Consider the following 23,061-nt stretch of genomic DNA (forward strand, 5'->3'; position numbering starts at 1 on the left):
CTTTGAGCGATGATGTCAGTGGGCATGCTGAGGTAATTCTGAGCATCCCCCTCCCAGTCTCTCTCCTCCTTTGACTCTCACCCCCTCCTTCTCAATCTCTCTTGCTCTGACTCGCTCTCCCACTGGTGAATCACACTAGGCAATTGAAAATCAGAACTCTCTGTGTTTCTCTCTCTCTCTCAGGCCTTTGTAACCATCCTACAGCAGCTCCTCAAGCCAAAGTGACAACCAGGTAAGCAGCTTATCACTATAACTGGAGCAAGGATACATCCCTGAGGGTTAGTGCCGCGCTGGGAGAACTCCAGATGCTTCTCGACACAGTAAGACTTCTTTGATAGCTTTTTGTCATAGAGCCGTACTCTTTGTTGCTGTTTCGAGCTACTGGAATGTGACATTGAACCAGGGGGATAGGCCTACTTCTAGTCCAACCAGACAGGCAACTTAGTAGAAAAAAATGCATGTGTTTCATATTGTTAGGTTAGCCTAAATGTGACTGAAATAGGCTAGGGACCGGGGAGTTTCAGTTACTCGGGCAGCAGGTGTATTGATTGTGCACGTTTGTTATTTACGCTGGTTTGTGGAGCAGAACTAGTAAGTCCATTCAACGTAGTGGCCGGGCAGACTCAATGGAGTGGCTGATTGATGTTTGCCGTTTCCAGGGGTCTATGAGTGAGATAGAGAAAGGGAGGGGGGAGAGAGCGAGAGAGAGCGGATCAATAGAAAATGATGTTGCGATTCCCTCCCTGAATGGCTCTGTGGGTTTTTCCATTGTCCTGATGTGACGGTGAATTGATGGAGAAAAGGTTTTTTAATTAGAAGCATGCTTTTGGAAATAGCCTATTCATTTGAAAGTGTGAGGAAAATGATGATCAGCTATAAATGTTTTCATTCCTTTTTCATAACAGTTTTGCCGGTGGAAAACCCCTGATACTAGGTTACTGGCGACAGAGCTTACAAAGAATAGGCGACTGTAGACCTAATTAATTTATTTTAGACTATGCTACTTTATAACATAGAGCCTAGGTCCACCATAGAATAGGGTTTGTTTAGGCTAGTTAATGTGAAGGAAAAAAAACCCTGAGTTAATCTATACTTTTCCTGTTTCGCCATCGGTAAATGACTGTTTATAGCAAGTCATGCCTGGCTATGACTCATAGATGCTCTGCACTCCATTTTATATTGAGGAGATATTATGAGAGATTGCTTGGTTGTTGCCTTGTTTACTTAGGCCTACTGCAATAACAAAGACAGCCTGCTGTTGGCAAAATGTTGCCTAATCAAAATGATCCTGCTATTGTTTACTTGGTATCCAGGTTATTCCCAAGCTGCAATGATGTGTCCAAAGACCAAACAGGTTTTGTTGAAAAATCTACTTATGGCTGAATGCACAAATTATTATTAATGAAATGATGCCAGTGAACAGTTTTTGTATTTAAGCTACTCACTAACACTTTACACATCATCCAATTCTGTCTCACATCGAATTTACAGACTTGTTAGCCTTATTTTTTTTAGGATAGACCAAAATATTCTGCAATTCTATAATCCAATATCCTTTAGCATTCCCATTTTTGTTCTGGTCTTTCTACTCAGCCATGTCCTCAGTCAGACTTTCACACCTTTCTCCAAAGCCATCTGTGGCCGCTGTGTATTTCAGTCTGCCGGCCCAGACTGCAAAGGAGGAAGAGCAGAGCCGTCGTTCATTCCAACACCTTGACAAATGTGTAGTGTTTAGTGTTTTTTGAGGTTGGTTTGGTTTCGGCTTAGTTTTTTAGAAAAATAGTCACGGTTTTCTTATATATGTTTTTTACAATAAGTACATTATGGAATTGACTGCTGTAACAACACTAGGACTGTGACGATTATAGAATTTGGGGTTATGATTAATTGTCATGCAAATAGCCACGCTTATTGTCATAACTTTAGGAAATGAAGCTTCTGTGCCGTTCTGCTTGTAAAACTGAATAAATGTTATTATCTTCTTGAATTTAAAGTTGAATCTCCCATTCTCCTAAAATACATATTTAAAAACAATTATGACACATTTTTTTTTAGTTCACGGTTATTGTCCATTATTGTTGGTTACTCTATTATACGATAATTGTGCCAAACTTAAACAACACACAATAAAACAATTAATAAAAAAAAAACCATGATGCTAGCTGTGTGTCTGTTAGGCCTATTGCTTATCATCATTTATTCACATTACTTTAACGAAAATATTTCATTTGTTGTGTATATTATTTTTTATATATTGAATTACTTTCTTTTTATTTCATTCCATCTCATCTCTGATCAGGCAGTAGCAGCCAGCCATCTATCTCTGTGCTCTCCAACTAGCCATCCTAATGGGCTAGTAGCTGGCTATAGAGCACCCAACTATGCTGTCTGACAAAATCACTATTTTAGTAGTTCTTCAAAGTAAATAAGGCATACTTTTATGAACGCTGAATACTGACTATCAATCTGTTAGATCATGTATTGACAGGTAGAGATGCCTGGCGAAGCAACAACGGCTCTCAATCCCTCTCGATTGCGCGTTCTGTCCCTCTCCAGCGGGCTTGACGCATTGTATCAGAGCTACTCTGGTGTTCCTGTGGAATATGGCCAGTGCCATGTTCATTTGACCCAGTTTTTCACCCTAGGCTGGTGCACAGGCTTAGACCGTAGTCTTTCAGGTTGTTATCAGGCTTAGACCGTAGTCAGGTTGTTATCAGGCTTAGACCGTAGTCAGGTTGTTATCAGGCTTAGACCGTAGTCTTTCAGACTGTTATCAGACTAGGACTGTAGTCTTCAAGGTTGTTATCAGGCTAGGACTGTAGTCTTTCAGGTTGTTATCAGACTAGGACTGTAGTCTTCAAGGTTGTTATCAGGCTAGGACTGTAGTCTTTCAGGTTGTTATCAGACTAGGACTGTAGTCTTTCAGGTTGTTATCAGGCTAGGACTGTAGTCTTTCAGGCTGTTATCAGACTAGGACCGTAGTCTTTCAGACTAGCACCGTAGTCTTTCAGGCTGTTATCAGACTAGGACTGTAGTCTTCAAGGTTGTTATCAGGCTAGGACCGTAGTCATTGAGGTTGTTATCAGGCTAGGACGTAGGTCATCAGGTCATTATCAGGCTTAGACCATAGTCTTTCAGGTTGTTATCAGGCTAGGACCTTAGACTTTCAGGTTGTTATCCGGCTAGGACCATAGTCTTTCAGGCTAGGACTGTAGTCTTTCAGGCTGTTATCAGGCTTGGACTGTAGTCATTGAGGTTTTTATCAGGCTAGGACCGTAGTCAGGTCATTATCAGGCTGGGACCGTAGTCTTTCAGGTCATTATCAGGCTGGGACCGTAGTCTTTCAGGTTGTTTATCAGGCTAGGACCGTAGTCAGGTCATTATCAGGCTGGGACCGTAGTCAGGTCATTATCAGGCTTAGACTGTATGTCGTTATCAGGCTTAGACCGCAGGTTGTTAATAGGCTAGTCTTTCCAAGCAGCTCTTACGCTATAAAGGCAGTATCATCATTTTCACCATTTCACAGTATTGTTCTAGCCTTATAGCGTGGAAATACATATAAAACACAGGAAAATCTGTTTTTTGACCGCACTGGGCTTTTTAAATCAGAAAATATTAAATACAATGACATGATTCTTCGCTGTACCATTCAAGCAGTGCCTTCAATACACCATTCCACAGTTCACATAGGCTGTCAGTTGTGGTTACAGGGTTCTCCCCAGTATTTCTTAACAAGATACTGATGAGGCCCGAAGAACTCAGAGATTTTAGCTTTTGTTTAACATGGTAAATGCAATTTCCTGCAATCTAGAGGAAAAAAAGACCGTATATGAATACAAACAAAGTAAAAAATTATTATTCCTTTTTTTTTTTTTTTAACATTTTTTGTGGTTGCGTAGCCAGTCCACAAGGTGGCCCAGCACCTTTTTACATTCTTTGGGGAGAACACTGGGTTAATACAAGATTGTTTATGGTTTGGTTTTGCTGCGGTTTAAGTCGCCCAGTGCTTTGTGTAAAGAGGTTGATCAGAATTTGGAAGTACGGTATGATTTTCACAATTGTGTTTTGAGGGACAATAGCTTGCAGTTCAATACAATCAACTCACCTAAAAATGCAGTTACTCATCATTTAACTTGGCTGTATGTGAATAGTCTCCAGTGCCTTCAGAAAGTATTCATACCCATTGACTTATTCCACATTTTGTTGTGTTACAGCCTGAATAAAAAATTGATTAAATATATTTTTTTCTCACAAACAATACCCCATAATGACAAAGTGAAAACATGTTAAAATAAATAAATAACTAAATAAATATATTGAAAATGAAATGAAGAAATATCTCACACCCCTGAGTCAATACATGTTAGAATCACCTTTGGCAACGATTACAGCTGTGAGTCTTTCTGGGTAAGTCTCTAAGAGCTTTGCACACCTGGATTTGCACATTATTCTTTTTTAAATGTTTCAAGCTCTGTCAAGTTAGTTGTTGATCATTGCTAGACAGCCGTTTGCAAGTCTTGCCATAGATTTCCAAGACGATTTCAGTCAAAACTGTAACTAGGCCACTCAGGAAAATTCCATGTCTTGGTAAGAAACTCCAGTGTCTGTTGGAAAGCAGACTGAGCCAGGTTTTCCTGTAGGATTTTGCTTGTGCTTAGATCTATTCTGTTTATTTTTATCCCAAAAACTCCCCAGCCCTTGCCGATGACAAGCATATCCATCACATGATGGAGCCACCACCATGCTTGAAAATGTGAAAAGTGGTACTCAGTGATGCTTTGTATTCAGGACATAAAGTGAATTTTTTTGACACTCTCTTTTAGCAGTTTTACTTTAGTGCCTTATTGCAAACAGGGTATATGTTTTGGAATATTTTTTATTCTGTACAGGCTTCCTTCTTTTCACTCTGTCATTTAGGTTAGTATTGTGGAGTAACTACAATGTTGTTGATCCATCCTCAGTTTTCTCCTATCATAGCCAATAAACTCTGTAACTGTTTTAAAGTCACAATCCCTGAGCCGTTTCCTTCCTCTCTGGAACTGAGTTAGGAAGGACGCCTGTATCTTTGTAGTGACTGGGTGTATTGATACGCCATCCAAAGTGTAATTAATAACTGCACCATGCTCAAAGGGATATTCAATGTCTGCTTTTTTCTATTTCCCCATCTACCATAGGTACCCTTCCATGCGAGGCATTGGAAAACCTCCCTGGTCTTTGTGGTTGAATCTGTGTTTGAATTTCAAGGCTCAACTGAGGGACCTTACAGATAATTGTATGTGTGGGGTACAGAGATGAGGTAGTCATTCTAAAATCATGTTAAACACTATTATTGCACACAGAGTTAGTCCATACAACTTATGTGATTTGTTAAGCAATTTTTTTTTAAGCTTGCCATTACAAAGGGGTTGAATACTTATTGACTCAAGACATTTTAATTAAAAGGTAAACAATTCTAAAAACATAATTCCACTTTGACGTTATGGGGTATTGTGTGTAGGCCAGTGACACAAACTTTCCATTTAATCATTTTAAATTCAGACTGTAACACAACAAAATGTGGAAAAAGTCAAGGGGTGTGAATACTTTCTGAAGGCACTGTATATTCCATTGTAAATAATGAGACCAATACAGAAATGCTAAAGTAGACTGCTGTGTCCATTCTACTCAGTTAATTCATTATGTAATAATGTTCAATAAAGTATTGAGCGACGATATAGAACTATACACAGGAAGTGTTATGATGATCATATTGACGTTCATCCTATGTAGCAGCATTTGATATTGTGGTTTTTACATTGGATAAAAGTAGACACTCAGAGCTAGAAAGTGGTATATCATACACTGCAGTTGAAGAGCAATGGGAAAGTAATTCTGCTTTGAAAGTTGATAAACTTGTAACCCCACTTTTGAGAAAATGCCCCTCGAATATTTTGGTACACCTACTGGAGAGCTCTCCTTTGTCTACACCCATTCAGCATAGTTCACACCCTCTTAAGCCTTATACCCTGACTACACCTCTCGCGTCGTGTGCGCGAGTGTTGCAAAATAAATGTAGGAATCTATGTTATTCAATTATTGCACCCACACTGCTCGCGCCCGTCAACGAGCGTCTGCGTTGCCAAGGGCTAAAATAGAAGTCATTCCTATTTCTGACGCAGATCGAGCTGCCATCTCCTCATTGGTTTATAGAAGCAGGTACCCACGTGCCATCTCCTCATTGGTTATACCCACGTGGGTGATTGAAAGACGCTGTTGCCGGTTGTCTTGGTAATACTATGAAAGTTTAGATGCCAATCACCATATAAGTTAAACGATGAAAAAGCCTGGAAGGAGGAGAGATGACTAGAAACGATTCGGTTGACCGTTTTTATATGTGGATTAATTGAACTTGAACTTGAAATCGGCCCTAATTAATCGGCCATTCCGATTAATCGGTCAACCTCTACTATCTTGGCTTATATCCTTATCTGACTTTGGTGCAGGTTATGTTGTTCTTCATTTTACCGTCTTTGGAAAACACTATATCAAATATAATCTACATTTATTTGTCACATGCACAGGATACAGAAGGTGTAAACGATACAGTGAAATGGTTACTTGCATAGTAGCAATATCAAAAACAGAAAGTGTCCAGATAAAAATATTTTACAAATATTTTATAATTATTAGATAACGCTTACCTAGACCCACTTGTCTAAATTGATAGATCATGTGAAAGAAATGCTATTGTCTAGACATGTACACATGCTCAGTGAATAGAATAGCTGGCGGTAATCACCTACAGACACACCTGGCTAACTTGATTAGTCATGTAATGATCTGGTGAAGTGAAGACTTTTGTTTTGACGTGGCTAGCTGGCTTGCTAAACAATGAACCTGCATAATCCCAACTCATACTACTACCAATACAAACTGAGTGACATAGCTGTAGTATGAATCTGCAGGTAGCTAAAACTAACAAACCAGGTTCAATGTTAGCTAATATTACTACATAGATCATACACCTAACGTTATCTAATTATCCAGCATGCTGGATAATTAACAGCCTCCACCCTTCTGGGAAGACTTTCCACTAGATGTTGGAACATTGCTGCGGGCACTTGCTTCCATTCAGCCATGAGCATTAGTGAGATCGGGCACTGTTGTTGGTTGATTAAGCCTTGCACAACTGAGCAAGAGGACAAGTACATTAGAGTGTCTAGTTTGAGTCCTCAACTGGCAGTTTCATTAAATAGTACCTGCAAAACACCAGTCTCAACGTCAACAGTGAAGAGGCGACTCTGGGATGCTGGCCTTCTAGGCAGAGTTGCAAAGAAAAAGCCATATCTCAGACTGGCCAATAAAAAGAAAAGATTAAGATGTGCAAAAGAACATAGACACTGGACATAGGAACTCTGCCTAGAAGGTCAGCATCCCGGAGTCGCCTCCTCACGGTTCACGTTGAGACTTGTGTTTTGCGGGTATTATTTAATGAAGCTGCCAGTTGAGGACTTGTGAGGCGTTTGTTTCTTAAACTAGACACACTAATGTACTTGTCCTCTTGCTCAGTTGTGCACCGGGGCCTCCCACTCTTTCTATTCTGGTTAGAGCCAGTTTGCTCTGTTCTGTGAAGGGAGTAGTTCACAGCGTTGTACTAGATCTTCAGTTTCTTGGCAATTTCTCGCATGGAATAGCCTTCATTTCTCAGAACAAGAATAGACTGATGAGTTTCAGAAGAAAGTTCTTTGTTTATGGACATTTTGAGCCTGTAATCGAACCCACAAATACGGATCCTCCAGATACTCAACTAGTCTAAAGAAGGACAGTTTTAGTGTTTCTTTAACCAGAACAACAGTTTTCTGCTGTGCTAACATAATTGCAAAAGGGTTTTCGAAAGATCAATTAGCCTTTTAAAATTATTAACTTGGATTAGCAAACACAATGTGCCATTGGAACACAGGAGTGATGGTTGCTGATAATGGTTGCTGATAATGGGCCTATGTAGATATTCCATTAAAAATCTGCCGTTTCCATCTACAATAGTCATTTGCAACATTAACAATGTCTACACTGTATTTCTGATCAATTTTATGTTATTTTAATGGACAAAAATGGTGCATTTCTTTCAAAAACAAGGAATTTTCTAAGTGACCCCAAACTTTTGAAAGGTAGTGTATATAGTTTAGTAAGATATATTATAGTAAGATATGGTATAATAAAATATAGCAAGGTATGTAAACACATGTAAAGTGTTTGTCCCATGTTTCATGAGCTGAATTAAAATATCCCCGAAATGTTCTCACAAAAAGCTTATTTGTTTACATCCCTGTTAGTGAGCATTTATTTATCCTTAGCCAAGATAATCCATCCACCTGACAGGTGTGGCCTATCAAGAAGCTGATTAAACAGCATGATTACACAGATGCACCTTGTGCTGGGGGCAATAAAAGACCACTCTAAAACATGCAGTTTTGTCACAATGCCACAGGTGCTACACAATGCCAAGTTTTGTGGGAGCGTGCAATTGGCATGCTGTCTGCAGGAATGTTCACGAGTTGTTGCCAGAGAATTTAATGTTAATTTCTCAACCATAAGCCGCCTCCAACAGCGTTTTAGAGAATTTGGTATTACGTCCAACCGGCCTCACAAACGCAGACCATGTGTAACCACACCAGCCCAGGTTCTTAATCTGACTACAGTTCGGCGTCATAACTGACTTCGATAGCCACTGGCACATGGAGAAGTGTGCTCTTCATAGATGAATCCCGCTTTCATCTGTACCGGGCAGATGGCAGACAGCTTGTATGGAGTCGTGTGGGCGAGCAGTTTGCTGATGTCAACGTTGTGAACAGAGTGCCACATGGTGGCGGTGGGGTTATGGTATGGGCAGGCATAAGCTACGGACAACGAACACAATTGCATTTTATCAATGGCGATTTGAATGCACAGAGATACCGGGATGAGATCCTGAGGCCCATTGTCGTGCCATTCATCTGCCGTCATCACCTCAAGTTTCAGCATGATAATGCACGGCCCCAAGGATCTGTACACAGTTCCTAGAAGATGAAAATGTCCCAGTTCTTCCATGGACTGCATACTCACCAGACATTATATTATAGTAAGATATAGTATAGTAAGACGTAGTGTCACATAGTAAGACGTAATGTCATATAGTAAGATGCAGTATAGGAAGTTGTAGTATCGTAAGATGTTATATAGTATAGTAAACTATTGTTTAAACTGTACTGGGCAGATGGCAGACAGCTTGAATGGCGTCGTATGGGCGAGCAGTTTGCTGATGTCACCTCATGTTGCAGCATGATAATGCACGGCCCATGTCGCAAGGATCTGTACACAATTCATGAAAGCTGAAATTGTTCCAGTTCTTCCATGGACTGCATACTTACCAGACGTGTGACCCATTGAGCATGTTTTGGATGCTTTAGATCGACGTGTATGACACCGTGTTCCAGTTCCCACCAATATCGAGCAACTTCGCACAGCCATTGAAGGAGAGTGGGAAAACATTCCACAGGCCACAATACTGACTGGTTTTCTGATCCCACACCCTTACATTTTTTTAAAGATATCTGTGACCAACATATGCATATCTGTATTCCCAGTCATGTAAAATCCATAGATTAGGGCCTAATAGATGTTTTTCAATTGACTGATTTCAGTCAATTGACCGCTGCTCGTCTAAGGCACTGCATCTCAGTGAAAGAGGTGCCACTACAGTCCCTGGTTCAAATCCAGGCTGTATCACATCCGGCTGTGATTGGGAGTCCCATAGGGCGGTGCACAATTGGCCCAGCGTCGTCCGGGTTTGGCCGGGGTAGGCCGTCATTGTAAATAAGAATTTGTTCTTAACTGACTTGCCTAGTTTTAAAAAAAATATGAACTGTAATACATAAAATCTTAGTAATTGTTGCATTTATATTTGTGTTCAGTGTAGTATAGTAAGATACAGTATAGAAAGATATAGAATAGTATAGTAAGGTGTAGTATAGTAAGATACAGTATAGAAAGATATAGAATAGTATAGTAAGGTGTAGTATAGTAAGATACAGTATAGAAAGATATAGAATAGTATAGTAAGGTGTAGTATAGTATAGTAAGGTTTAGTATAATATAGTAAGTTATAGTATAATAAAGTATGGTATGGTGTAGTATAATATAGTAAGTTATAGTATAATAAAGTATGGTATGGTGTAGTATAATATAGTAAGTTATAGTATAATAAAGTATGGTATGGTGTAGTATAGTATAGTATAGTAAGGTTTAGTATAATATAGTAAGTTATAGTATAATAAAGTATGGTATGGTGTAGTATAATATAGTAAGGTTTAGTATAATATAGTAAGTTATAGTATAATAAAGTTTAGTATGGTGTAGTTTAGACAGGTATAGTATAGTACGGTATAGTAAGGTAGAGTACAGTAAGGTAAGGAATAGTAAGTTATAGTATAATATAGTAAGGTATTGTAAAGTGTCGTAAAGGTATATTAAGATGTAGTATATTAAGATATAGTATAGTAAGGTTCAGTATAATATAGTAAGGTATAGTATAAGAAGATACAGTATAATGAGGTATATTAAGGTACAGTATTTACAGGTATATTATAAACAGGTATTGTATATTAAGATATCGTAAGTTTTAGTATAATATAGTAAGGCATAGTATAGTAAGGTATAGTATATTAAGATATAGTATATTAAGATATAGTGCAATATAGTAAGGTTTAGTATCGTATAGACGGGTATTGTATAGCAAGGTATAGCAAGGTAAGGTATAGTATAATATAGTAAGACGTTGTATAACATAGTAAGGTATAGTATATTAAGATATAGTATTATATGGTAAGGTATGGTATAGACAGGTATATATAGGTATAGTGTAGACAGGTATAGTATATTAAAATATAGTAAGGTTTAGTATAATATAGTAAGGTTTAGTATAATATAGTATAATATAGTAAGGTATGGTATGGTATAGACAGGTATGGTATAGTAAGGTAAGGTATAATATAGTAAGGTATATTAAGATGTAGTATATTAAGATATAGTTTAATATGGTAAGGTGGAGTATAATGAGGTATAGACAGGTATAGATATATATAGTGTAGACAGGTATAGTACAGTAAGGCAAGGTATAGTACAGTAAGGTAAGGTATAGTACAGTAAGGTGAGGTATAGTAAGGTATAGTAAGATATAGTATATTAAGATATAGTATGGTATGGTATAGACAGGTATAGTATATTCAAATATAGTAAGGTTTAGTATAATATAGTAAGGTTTAGTATAATATAGTAAGGTTTAGTATAATATAGTAAGGTTTAGTATATTATAGTAAGGTATGGTATTGTATAGACAGGTATGGTATAGACAGGTATGGTATAGACAGGTATGGTATAGTAAGGTAAGGTATAATATAGTAAGGTATAGTATATTAAGATGTAGTATATTAAGATATAGTTTAATAAGGTAAGGTATAGTATAATGAGGTATAGACAGGTATAGATATATATAGTGTAGACAGGTAAGGCACAGTAAGGCAAGGTATAGTACAGTAAGGTAAGGTATAGTACAGTAAGGTGAGGTATAGTAAGGTATTGTAAGATATAGTATATTAAGATATAGTATAATATGGTAAGGTATGGTATAGCCAGATATAGATAGGTATAGTGTAGACAGGTATAGTATATTAAAATATATTAAGGTTTAGTATAATATAGTAAGGTTTAGTATAATATAGTAAGGTATAGTATAATATGGTAAGGTATAGATAGGTATAGTGTAGACAGGTATAGTATAGACACGTATAGTATGGTATAGTAAGGTATAGTACAGTAAGGTAAGGTATAATATAGTAAGGTATAGTATATTAAGATATAGTATAATATGGTAAGGTATAGTATAATGAGGTATAGATAGGTATAGTGTAGTAAGGTATAGTATATTAGAATATAGTATAATATAGTAAGGTTTTGTGTAATATAGTAAGGCTTAGTATAATATAGTAAGGTATGGTATATTATAGACAGGTATAGTAAGGTATACTACAGTAAGGCAAGGTATAATAAGGTATCGTAAGGTATATTAAGATGTAGTATATTAAGATATAGTATAGTAAGGTTTAGTATAATATAGCAAGGTATAGTATAATAAGGTGAAATATATTAAGATGTAGTATATTAATATAGTAGTATAATATGGTATAATAGTATAATATGGTAAGGTTTAGTATGATATTGTAAGGTATAGTATATTAAGATGTATTATATTAAGGTATAGTTTAGTATAATATAGTATGATATAGAGGTATATTAAGGTACAGTGTAGCAAGGTATAGTATAATATAGTAAGGTATAGTATATTGAGATGTATTATATTAAGGTGTAGTATAGTTTAGTATAATATAGTAAGGTACAGTATAATGAGGTATAGACAGGTATAGTATATTAAGATATAGTATAATTTTAGTAAGGTTTAGTATAATTAAGATGTACTATATTAAGGTATAGTATAATATAGTAAGGTATAGTAAGGTATGTTAAGGTATAGTATATTAAGATATAGTGTAATATAGTAAGGTTGAGTATAATAAGGTACAGTATAGACAGGTTTAGTATAGTATAGACGGTATGGTATGGCAAGGTATAGTATAATATAGTAAGATGTAGTATGTTAAGGTTTAGTATAATATAGTAAGGTATAGTATGACGAGGTATAGTAAGGTATAGTGTATATACAGTATATTAAGTTATATTAAGGTTTAGTATAGTATAATGAGGTATATTAAGATATAGTACGGTATAGTATAGACAGGTATAGTATATTACGATATTGTATAATATTGTAAGGTATAATGTAACAAGGTATAGTATAATGAGGTATATTAAGGTACAGTAAGGTCTAGTACAGTACGGTCTAGTGTAGTACGGTCTAGTAAGGTATAGTATGATATAGTAAAGTTTAGTATAATGAGGTATATTAAGGTATGGTAAGGTATAGTATAGACAGGTATAGTATATTAAGATATAGTATAATATAGTAAGGTATAGTATAATGAGGTATAGACAGGTATAGTATAGACAGGTCTAGTGTAGTAAGGTGTAGTTAGATATAGTACAATATGGTAAGGTATAATGTAAAAAGGTATAGTAAGGTATATTAAGATATAAGGTATAGTATATTAAGATGTAGGTTATTAAGATATAGTATAATATAGTAAGGTTTAGTATAATATTGTAAGGTATAGTATAATGAGGTATATTAAGGTATAGTATAGACATGTATTGTATATTAAGATATAGTTTAATATAGTAAGGTTTAGTATAATATACTAAGTAATAGTTAGGTATAGTATAGTAAGGTATAGTATAGGCAGGTATAGTAAGGTACAGTATAGCAAGGTATAGTAAGGTAGAGTAAGGTGTATTATAGTAAGGTATAGTATAGACAGGTATAGTATATTAAGGTATTGTATAGTCAGGTATAGTATAGTAAGATATAATAAGGTTTAGTAAGGTATAGCAATGTTATTATAGCAAGGAATAGTATTGTCCGATGTAAGATGTAGCATAATACAGACGGGTATGGTATAGTGTAGCAAGGTATAGTATAGCAATGTATATAGTAAGGTATAATATAGCAATGTGTAGTAAGGTATAGCAAGGTATAGTACAGTAAGGTGTAGTACAGTAAGGTATAGTAAGATATAATAAGGTATAGTGTAGCAAGGTTTTGTATAGCAAGGTTTTGTATAGCAAGGTGTGGTGTAGTAAGATGTAGCACAGTATAGACAGGTATAGTATAGACATATAAGTATAGTATGGACAGGTATAGAATAGACAAGTACAGTAAGTATAGTAGTATAGTATAGACAGGTATAGTATAGACATGTATAGTAAGGTGTGGTATAGTATAGACAGGTTTAGTATAGACAGGTATAGTACAGTAAGGTATAGTAACATGTAGCATAGTATAGCAGGTATAGACAGGTATCGTAAAGACAGGTATAGTATAGTAAGGTATACTATTGACAGGGATAGTATAATAAGGTATTGTATAGTCAGGTATAGTATAGTAAGATATAATAAGGTTTAGTAAGGTATAGCAATGTTATTATAGCAAGGAATAGTATTGTCCGATGTAAGATGTAGCATAATACAGACGGGTATGGTATAGTGTAGCAAGGTATAGTATAGCAATGTATAAAGTAAGGTATAATATAGCAATGTGTAGTAAGGTATAGCATGGTATAGTACAGTAAGGTGTAGTACAGTAAGGTATAGTAAGATATAATACGGTATAGTGTAGCAAGGTTTTGTATAGCAAGGTTTTGTAAAGCAAGGTGTGGTGTAGTAAGTTGTAGCACAGTATAGACAGGTATAGTATAGACAGGTATAGTATAGACAGTTATAGTATAGAAAGGTATAGCAAGGTAAGGTATAGTAAGGTATAGTTTAGACATATAGTAATGTATGGTAAGGGATAGTATAGACCGGGATAGTGTAGACCGGTATAGTGTAGACAGGGATAGTATAGAAAGGTATAGTTTCGTTAAGTATAGTATAGTATAGACATGTATAGTAAGGTATGGTATAGTATAGACAGGGATAGTATAGACATGGATTGTATAGTATAGCACGGTGTAGTATTGCAAGGTATAGACAGGTATAGTATAGACAGGCATAGTACGGTATAGTAAGGTATAGTATGGACAGTTATAATATAGTATGGTATACTATATAACATCAAGGCGGTGACCCGATCCTGTAGGTTCATGCTCTACAACATTTGCAGAGTACGACCCTGCCTCACACAGGAAGCGGCGCAGGTCCTAGTCCAGGCACTTGTCATCTCCCGTCTGGATTACTGCAACTCGCTGTTGGCTGGGCTCCCTGCCTGTGCCATTAAACCCCTACAACTCATCCAGAACGCCGCAGCCCGTCTGGTGTTCAACCTTCCCAAGTTCTCTCACGTCACCCCGCTCCTCCGCTCTCTCCACTGGCTTCCAGTTGAAGCTCGCATCCGCTACAAGTCCATGGTGCTTGCCTACGGAGCTGTGAGGGGAACGGCACCTCCGTACCTTCAGGCTCTGATCAGGCCCTACACCCAAACAAGGGCACTGCGTTCATCCACCTCTGGCCTGCTCGCCTCCCTACCTCTGAGGAAGCACAGCTCCCGCTCAGCCCAGTCAAAACTGTTCGCTGCTCTGGCACCCCAATGGTGGAACAAGCTCCCTCACGACGCCAGGACAGCGGAGTCAATCACCACCTTCCGGAGACACCTGAAACCCCACCTCTTTAAGGAATACCTGGGATAGGATAAAGTAATCCTTCTAACCCCCCCCCCACCAAAAGATTTAGATGCACTATTGTAAAGTGGTTGTTCCACTGGATATCTTAAGGTGAATGCACCAATTTGTAAGTCGCTCTGGATAAGAGCGTCTGCTAAATGACTTAAATGTAAAATGTAAATGTATAGCAAGGTATAGTATAGCACGGTCGTGTATAGCACGGTATAGTATAGTAAGGCATAGTATAGTACGGTGTAGTATAGTAAGGTATAGTCTACCACGGTATAGTATAGACATGTAAGGTATTGTATAGTATGGTATTGTATAGTAAGGTATTGTATAGTAAGGTATAGTAAGGTATAGTAAGGTATGGTATAGTATGGTATGGTATAGTAAGGTATAGTAAAGTATGGTATTGTATAGTAAGGTAAGGTATTGTATAGTAAGGTATGGTATGGTATAGTAAGGTATAGTAAAGTATGGTATAGTAAGGTATAGTAAGGTATTGTATTGTAAGGTATGGTATTGTATAGTAAGGTATGGTATGGTATAGTAAGGTATGGTATTGTATAGTAAGGTATGGTATAGTAAGGTATGGTATAGTAAGGTATGGTATAGTAAAGTATGGTATTGTATAGTAAGGTATGGTATTGTATAGTAAGGTATGGTATTGTATAGTAAGGTATGGTATTGTATTGTAAGGTATTGTATAGTAAGGTATGGTATTGTATTGTAAGGTATTGTATAGTAAGGTATGGTATAGTAAGGTATGGTATTGTATTGTAAGGTATTGTATAGTAAGGTATGGTATTGTATTGTAAGGTATTGTATTGTAAGGTATTGTATAGTATGGTATGGTATAGTAAGGTATAGTAAGGTATTGTATTGTAAGGTATGGTATAGTATGGTATTGTATAGTAAGGTATGGTATGGTATGGTATGGTATAGTATGGTATGGTATAGTAAGGTATGGTATAGTAAGGTATGGTATGGTATAGTGAGGTATGGTATGGTATAGTAAGGTATAGTAAGGTATGGTATTGTATAGTATGGTATAGTATTGTATTGTAAGGTATGGTATAGTAAGGTATGGTATTGTATAGTATGGTATTGTATAGTAAGGTATAGTAAGGTATTGTATAGTAAGGTATGGTATTGTATAGTAAGGTATGGTATTGTATTGTAAGGTATTGTATAGGTCTGCTTGACAGTGTTTTCTATACTAGCTGTCTGCTCCTGCTGGTGACCAACTGGATCTCCTTAATAAGGGTGTGAATCCCCCGGGGAAATCTGATTGGATTACTGCGGCTTCTCCTTCTCTCCCCTCTATCCCTCCGCTTTCACATCCCGGACAAGCCCACAGAATAGAGTAAATAGAAGCGGCAACCATACGCGGATTCAGCACAGTAACAGCACTGCAGAGTGTGTACACTGTCATCTATATTTAATGACATTTTAAAGGCAAGGAGAGATGGCATGTGATTCCCAACCAACCGTTACCCCCCCCAACTCAAACCCCCTTAGCTTCTCAGTCATCTTAAGGGATGGGCACTAACGCTAACAACTAGCATTTCCGTGTTGCCTCTTATGATAATGGGAGTATATTAAAGAACCCGCTGGAGCATTAGCTTGGGGGGGGGGGGGGGGGGTTTGCGCTAGCAGGCAGACAGGCACAGTCAGTGGCATGTTAGTCATCTAGTCACCCCCCCTCTTGTTGAGCACGTCTGCTTCTATTTTTACAGGTTGTGACTGGAGACCGACGCTGCGCTCTCCTCGCCTCTTCCCTCCATCTACTCTGATCTACTCTTACTTTCATCTCATCTCTCTGTCACCTCTGAACATCAGCCGCTCTTCACATTTACTCGCCTCTTCTCTCACTGGATAACTTTGGGTGCTAAGAGGAGAGTGGAAAGGTGCCGCGTTACAGCCACTTGTGCCAGACGAGAAGACCGAAGAGAAGAGGAGTAGAGAGGAAAGGGGGAGGGAGCGCTAGAGGGTAGTCCCGCCTCTGTGTGCTCAGTTCACTCGGAAAGGCAGAGAAAATACAAAGGAACACCTAGCCCTAGTGGCCTGGAGCCTGGAGAAGAGGAGCGGCACACACAACCACAGACACAACCTCCTCCTACTCCTTCAGTCCCCAGCGTGTGAACTGCCAACAGGAACAACCCTTCCATCTGGCTCTTCCATCTGTCTTAACCCTGATCCAGGACCTGCTACTGTTTGTTCGGTTACTTCCTCTCTCTCGCTCAGCGTCAGTGAGGCTCCACAGCTGATCCCAGACACAGCACTGTGACGCTCTGCTCAGCGCCCAGTCTTCTACAGTTAACCCGGCAAGCTAGAAGCAGGAATAGGGAGCGCTTGACAAGAGGCTAGAGTCAGAGATGGGATTCCTTGTTTGTGGCGTGGTGGTGCTGACGCTCATCTGTCAAAGCCATAGCCTGGACGGTGCCACAAACCCCCTGCACAGGTTTAAAAGGTAAGGGGATGGCCAGTGCTGATTTATTTGGAGCGGTTTTGAAATGCAATTGAAAGGGAAAGGCAGATTTAGTGGGGTCATGTGAGGGGTGCGAACAGATGTCGCTTGGAGATCTCGACTGTTCTTTGATTGTGTTATCCTAGAGTTGATGTATTAAACATTTTTTTAATTAAGTTGAAATAGCTCAGTGTACTTATGAAATAAATAGATTTGATAAGTTTAATGCAGTTCTAAATCAATGTTTTGTAAGTTAGTCTTTTTTTGATCAATGATGATTTCATGCACTTTAAAAAAAAAAAAAAATTATACAATTATGTAGCATTTAAAACGTGTTTGCAGTAGGACATTAGCCTGCTGTAGGTACAAGGTACTGGAAGCCGGATGTGTTTGTCCCATGTTTGTATGGCTACATGATGAACAAACAAATGACGCAGGAGGTGGCTACAGCATCAAAAGACATGGTGACCACACAAATAGCCTTTTGGGTAGATTAGTATCAGTCAATTGCAGATTGGCCTATAAGTAATTGTATAAACAATTGTATCTTCATTTAACCTACTTTTCTGGAGGTGTTCTCTCCGTTTCCCTCTCGAGTCTTAGGTGTTTGTGTGTGAAGTACGCTCATTATCTTCCAAACTTCCAATCTCGTCATAGGAGTTCTTCAACTCATCAGGCTGTTAGGTTCTCTCATTAGCAATAGTTTTCTCCCAGGTTGTTTTGTCGCTTTCCACTAACAACCTCTTCTCTCACTGTTGTCCCCATCGGACAGGTATCAGGAAAGTGCCTCTTCGGAGCCTAACGACTGCACAACCAGGACGAGACAACCCATGGTCCTGTCCAAATCAGGCAACTTTTCACTGGATGTCCGCATGCCGGGGGTATCCCCCACGGTGGTGAGTCCCCATGTTTCTGACAGTCAAAACAACCCTGTGGAAAACCCAAACCATCCCAGTATCTGTCAGACCTAGTTTTTTCCCCCGCTCAATGGTTTGATGGTTCAGTTTTACGTTTATTTACATATGTTTTCAAAGAACACTATCTACACTAGTCTACATAGCCTGTTAGGCTATTCAACCATTTCTGAAAATCAGTGATCATTCTCCATGATGCAAAATTAGTCTGACTAGCATTTTAGGTCTCTAATGTCAAAGAGATTTTATTGAGACTTCGATCGGCGAATAAAGGTTAGACAATGACTAATATATTAATATTCATAGACTTGACAGACATCTCCTTCCTACGTGCAGAAAAACTCGCCGCTTTGCTTGGTTCATATCAGGAAGGTATGTTGATGATGGCCGTACAATGTTTCTCTCTCTCAGCGTGTTGCTGTACATGATTTCCTCATGGGGTTGTGTCAGGGGCCAGTCCTCCTGCCGTGTTTGTTTGGCCAGTATTGATCCTACAGTAATGCAGTCATTAAAGTTGACTCTCTGTTGCAGACAAGAGCTAATTGGCTCCTCAGCCTCCGGTCTTTTCCCTGCTGCTGCAATGTGCAGAGAAAACCACAGAGGGGAAGATCTCTGGTTTATCACTATTTTCTCCCCCCCCCCTTTCGCTCGCTCTCTGTCGCGCTCTCTCTCACTCTCTCTCTCTCTTTTCTCCAAAAGCCAAGCCTGTGTTTAGGCTAGTGAGAAACAGTTAGAGTTCAGTTTTTACATGATGGCGGAACTGTTGTCATCGGGCTCCGGGCTTTGCGTCTTCTTGGGACTGTTTTGGTTGTGTATGTGAGAGTTGAGGGAAGAGGGGAGGGTGAGCTATTATTATTCTCAGTGCAGGTCTGCGTGAGTCATCCGCCAATGATTCATCCATGGCAAGTGTTGGCTGATATCTGTGAATGCTGAAGGGGGATTACTGGCTTGTAGAACATCTCAGAGCAGACAAACCTTAAACTCTCTTAACTTAGTGGTCAGCTCGTACTGTTGTGCTATTGATCAATCGCAGGGGTGGGCAAACTTTTTGGCTCAATGGCCACATTGGGATTTTGAAATTCAACGGAAGGCTGCACAGATTTTTTTGGGACCTATGCGTTTGTGAAAATCAACTTGCCGGCCAGAAAAAATGTTTTTATCTAGTTTTAAATGTTCAAGAGTGACTGGAGTGTTGTTTTTTCCCCAAAATAATACCCCCCAAAATAAATAAATATATAATATAGCGTGTCATTTTTTGGGGAAACCTCCCGGGTCCTGGTTTGAATGGGTTTGCAGGCCAGATCAGACCCGCGTGTTGTATTTTGCCTAGGAGGTGCCCTTTCTCTGGCCCATCAGATAGCATTGAGCCAGTTCACTGGCTGTTCATCAGATAGCATTGAGCCAGTTAACTGGCTGTTCATCAGATAGCATTGAGCCAGTTCACTGGCTGTTCATCAGATAGCATTGAGCCAGTTAACTAGCTGTTCATCAGATAGCATTGAGCCAGTTCACTGGCTGTTCATCAGATAGCATTGAGCCAGTTCACTGGCTGTTCATCAGATGGCATTGCGCCAGTTAGCTGGCTGTTCATCAGATAGCATTGAGCCAGTTCACTGGCTGTTCATCAGATAGCATTGAGCCAGTTAGCTGGCTGTTCATCAGATAGCATTGAGCCAGTTCACTGGCTGTTCATCAGATAGCATTGAGCCAGTTCACTGATTGTTCATCAGATAGCATTGAGCCAGTTCACTGATTGTTCATCAGATAGCATTGAGCCAGTTCACTGATCGTTCATCAGATAGCATTGAGCCAGTTCACTGGCTGTTCATCAGATAGCATTGAGCCAGTTCACTGGCTGTTCATCAGATAGCATTGAGCCAGTTCACTGGTTGTTCATCAGATAGCATTGAGCCAGTTAACTGGCTGTTCATCAGATAGCATTGAGCCAGTTAACTGGCTGTTCATCAGATAGCATTGAGCCAGTTCACTGGCTGTTCATCAGGTGGCATTGAGCCAGTTCACTGGCTGTTCATCAGATAGCATTGAGCCAGTTAACTGGCTGTTCATCAGATAGCATTGAGCCAGTTCACTGGCTGTTCATCAGATAGCATTGAGCCAGTTCACTGGCTGTTCATCAGATAGCATTGAGCCAGTTCACTGGCTGTTCATCAGATAGCATTGAGCCAGTTCACTGGCTGTTCATCAGATAGCATTGAGCCAGTTAACTGGCTGTTCATCAGATAGCATTGAGCCAGTTCACTGGCTGTTCATCAGATAGCATTGAGCCAGTTCACTGGCTGTTCATCAGATAGCATTGAGCCAGTTCACTGGCTGTTCATCAGATAGCATTGAGCCAGTTCACTGGCTGTTCATCAGATAGCATTGAGCCAGTTCACTGGCTGTTCATCAGATAGCATTGAGCCAGTGTTTGTTCACTTTCTCCGAAGCTTCTTTTGTCAACATCTTATCTGTACCCTTTTCACAATGTTGTGTGGATCTGAGCTGTACTGTGTTGGTTCAGATGGTTTCTTTCTCTTATTGCAGCAACTATGGTGGATGTGCAATGAGACCAGCCCAGTACAGCATGGTTTGGCTCATTAGTGTGAAATGGGAATTTGAATCGCAGAGTATTCAAATTGAAATATTTGGCTATGGTTTTTTAGCATGAATCTGGTCTTCGAAATTGGTTCTATTTTGTTCTAATAGGCCCACATCAGGTTGGCATTCTTTTATTTATTTATTATATATATATTTTTAACCCCTTTTTCTCCCCAATTTCGTGGTATCCAATTGGTAGTTACTGTCTTGTCTCATCGCTGCAACTCCCGTACGGACTCGGGGGAGGCGAAGGTCGAGAGCTGTGCGTTCTCCGAAACACAACCCAACCAAGCCGCACTGCTTCTTGACACAATGCCCACTTAACCTGGAAGCCAGCCGCACCAATGTGTCGGAGGAAACACCGTACACCTGGCGACCGTGTCAGCGTGTACTGTGCCCGGCCCTCCACAGGAATCGCTAGTGCACAATGGGACAAGAACATCCCTGCCGGCCAAACCTCCCCTAACCCGGACGACGCTGGGCCAATTGTGCGCCGCCCCATGGGTCTCCCGGTCGCGGCCGGCTGCGACAGAGCCTGGACTCGAACCCAGAATCTCTAGTGGCACAGCTAACACTGTGATGCAGTGCCTTAGACCACTGCACCACTTGGGAGGCCCCAAGTTGTCCTTCTGCCAGAATTTGTCTGGAGAATTCTCAACTGATGAGACACCATTTTGAAAGAAAGCCAGCTGTGCCAAGAAAGAAACACGCACGCTGACCTTTTACAATAACTCTGAGTTAGATACAGCCATCACAGCGAGAGAGAGAGAGAGAAGGGAATTCAGTCCCCTGGAATTGATTTAATCATTTGACCGTGTTGCTGCAGCAGGAGAATAGAAGCCCAATAGAAGCCCAATAGAATGATAAATGACAGCCGAAAGCCATCAGCTATAACTAAGCAATTGCACCATTTCCCTGGAAATGACTTCCTGTCATGTTTATTACAAATATGTCACTTAAACGACCTGTTCCCAGGGAACTACGGCTGCCATTTTCTTCCTCTCTCCTCCATTCAACGCCCACTAGTTGTTGTTTAAGCAACAACAACGAACGTTACAGTACATGTAGGCTAGGCTGCTGGAGACCTGAGGAATAAAGAGAAAGATGATACAAATGAGAGGAGAGTTATCTTCAGTCACTGTAGACGTGTTTTAACTCGGCCTCAGATGAAGAGGTCACTCTTCAGGAGAGAGAGAGATGCTCCAGGGTTGGACACAGAGCTCTGTGTCATGTCTTTTGTCTTGATGAAGTGCTATTGTCTTCACTCCCCGCAGGAAATATAGTTTTCCCCGTGTTACGCAAGGTCGGCGCCAGGGTGATTTAAGAGTCATGTTCACTCGTATATTAAACTGCCCGACTTCAATCGAGCGAGGACTTAACTTTTGCTTCAGTATCTGCACTCGATAATCCGCCTAATATCTGAGGACTCTCGTTGAATTTTAGAGAATCTGTCATAGTGAAACAATGTTTAGGATCTTGATTAGAAGCAAAACAAACCGGCAGCTGTATATGTATGTGTATGTATGTATATATATATATATATATATATATATATATATAACCTTTATTTAACTAGGCAAGTCAGTTAAGAACATATTCTTATTTACAATGACGGCCTACCCCGGCCAAACGCTAACCCGGATGACCCGGACTCTGTGCCAATTGTGCGCCGCCCTATTGGACTCCCAATCACGGGCCGGTTGTGATACAGCCTGGAATCGACCCAGGGTCTGTAGTGACGCCTCTAGCACTGAGACCCAGTGCCTTAGACTGCTACGCCACCCGGGAGACC

General features: G+C 39.4%; 1 protein-coding gene across 3 annotated transcripts in view; it reads left to right on the forward strand.

The window, feature by feature from the left end:
* pam (peptidylglycine alpha-amidating monooxygenase) overlaps positions 1-23,061 on the forward strand; it is a 144,978-nt gene that overhangs the window by 4,463 nt on the left and 117,454 nt on the right. For 2 of the 3 annotated variants that reach the window (XM_029710422.1, XM_029710425.1), the window contains exons 2-4: positions 184-320; positions 17,027-17,760; positions 18,530-18,653. In XM_029710422.1, coding sequence (XP_029566282.1) covers positions 17,666-17,760; positions 18,530-18,653 — 219 coding nt within the window. In that variant the 5' untranslated portion in view covers positions 184-320; positions 17,027-17,665. The remainder of the gene's footprint in view (positions 1-183; positions 321-17,026; positions 17,761-18,529; positions 18,654-23,061) is intronic. The other variant, XM_029710423.1, reaches the window with a different exon arrangement.

This window comes from Salmo trutta, chromosome 23, assembly GCF_901001165.1.
Source record: "Salmo trutta chromosome 23, fSalTru1.1, whole genome shotgun sequence".
NCBI lineage: Eukaryota > Metazoa > Chordata > Actinopteri > Salmoniformes > Salmonidae > Salmo > Salmo trutta.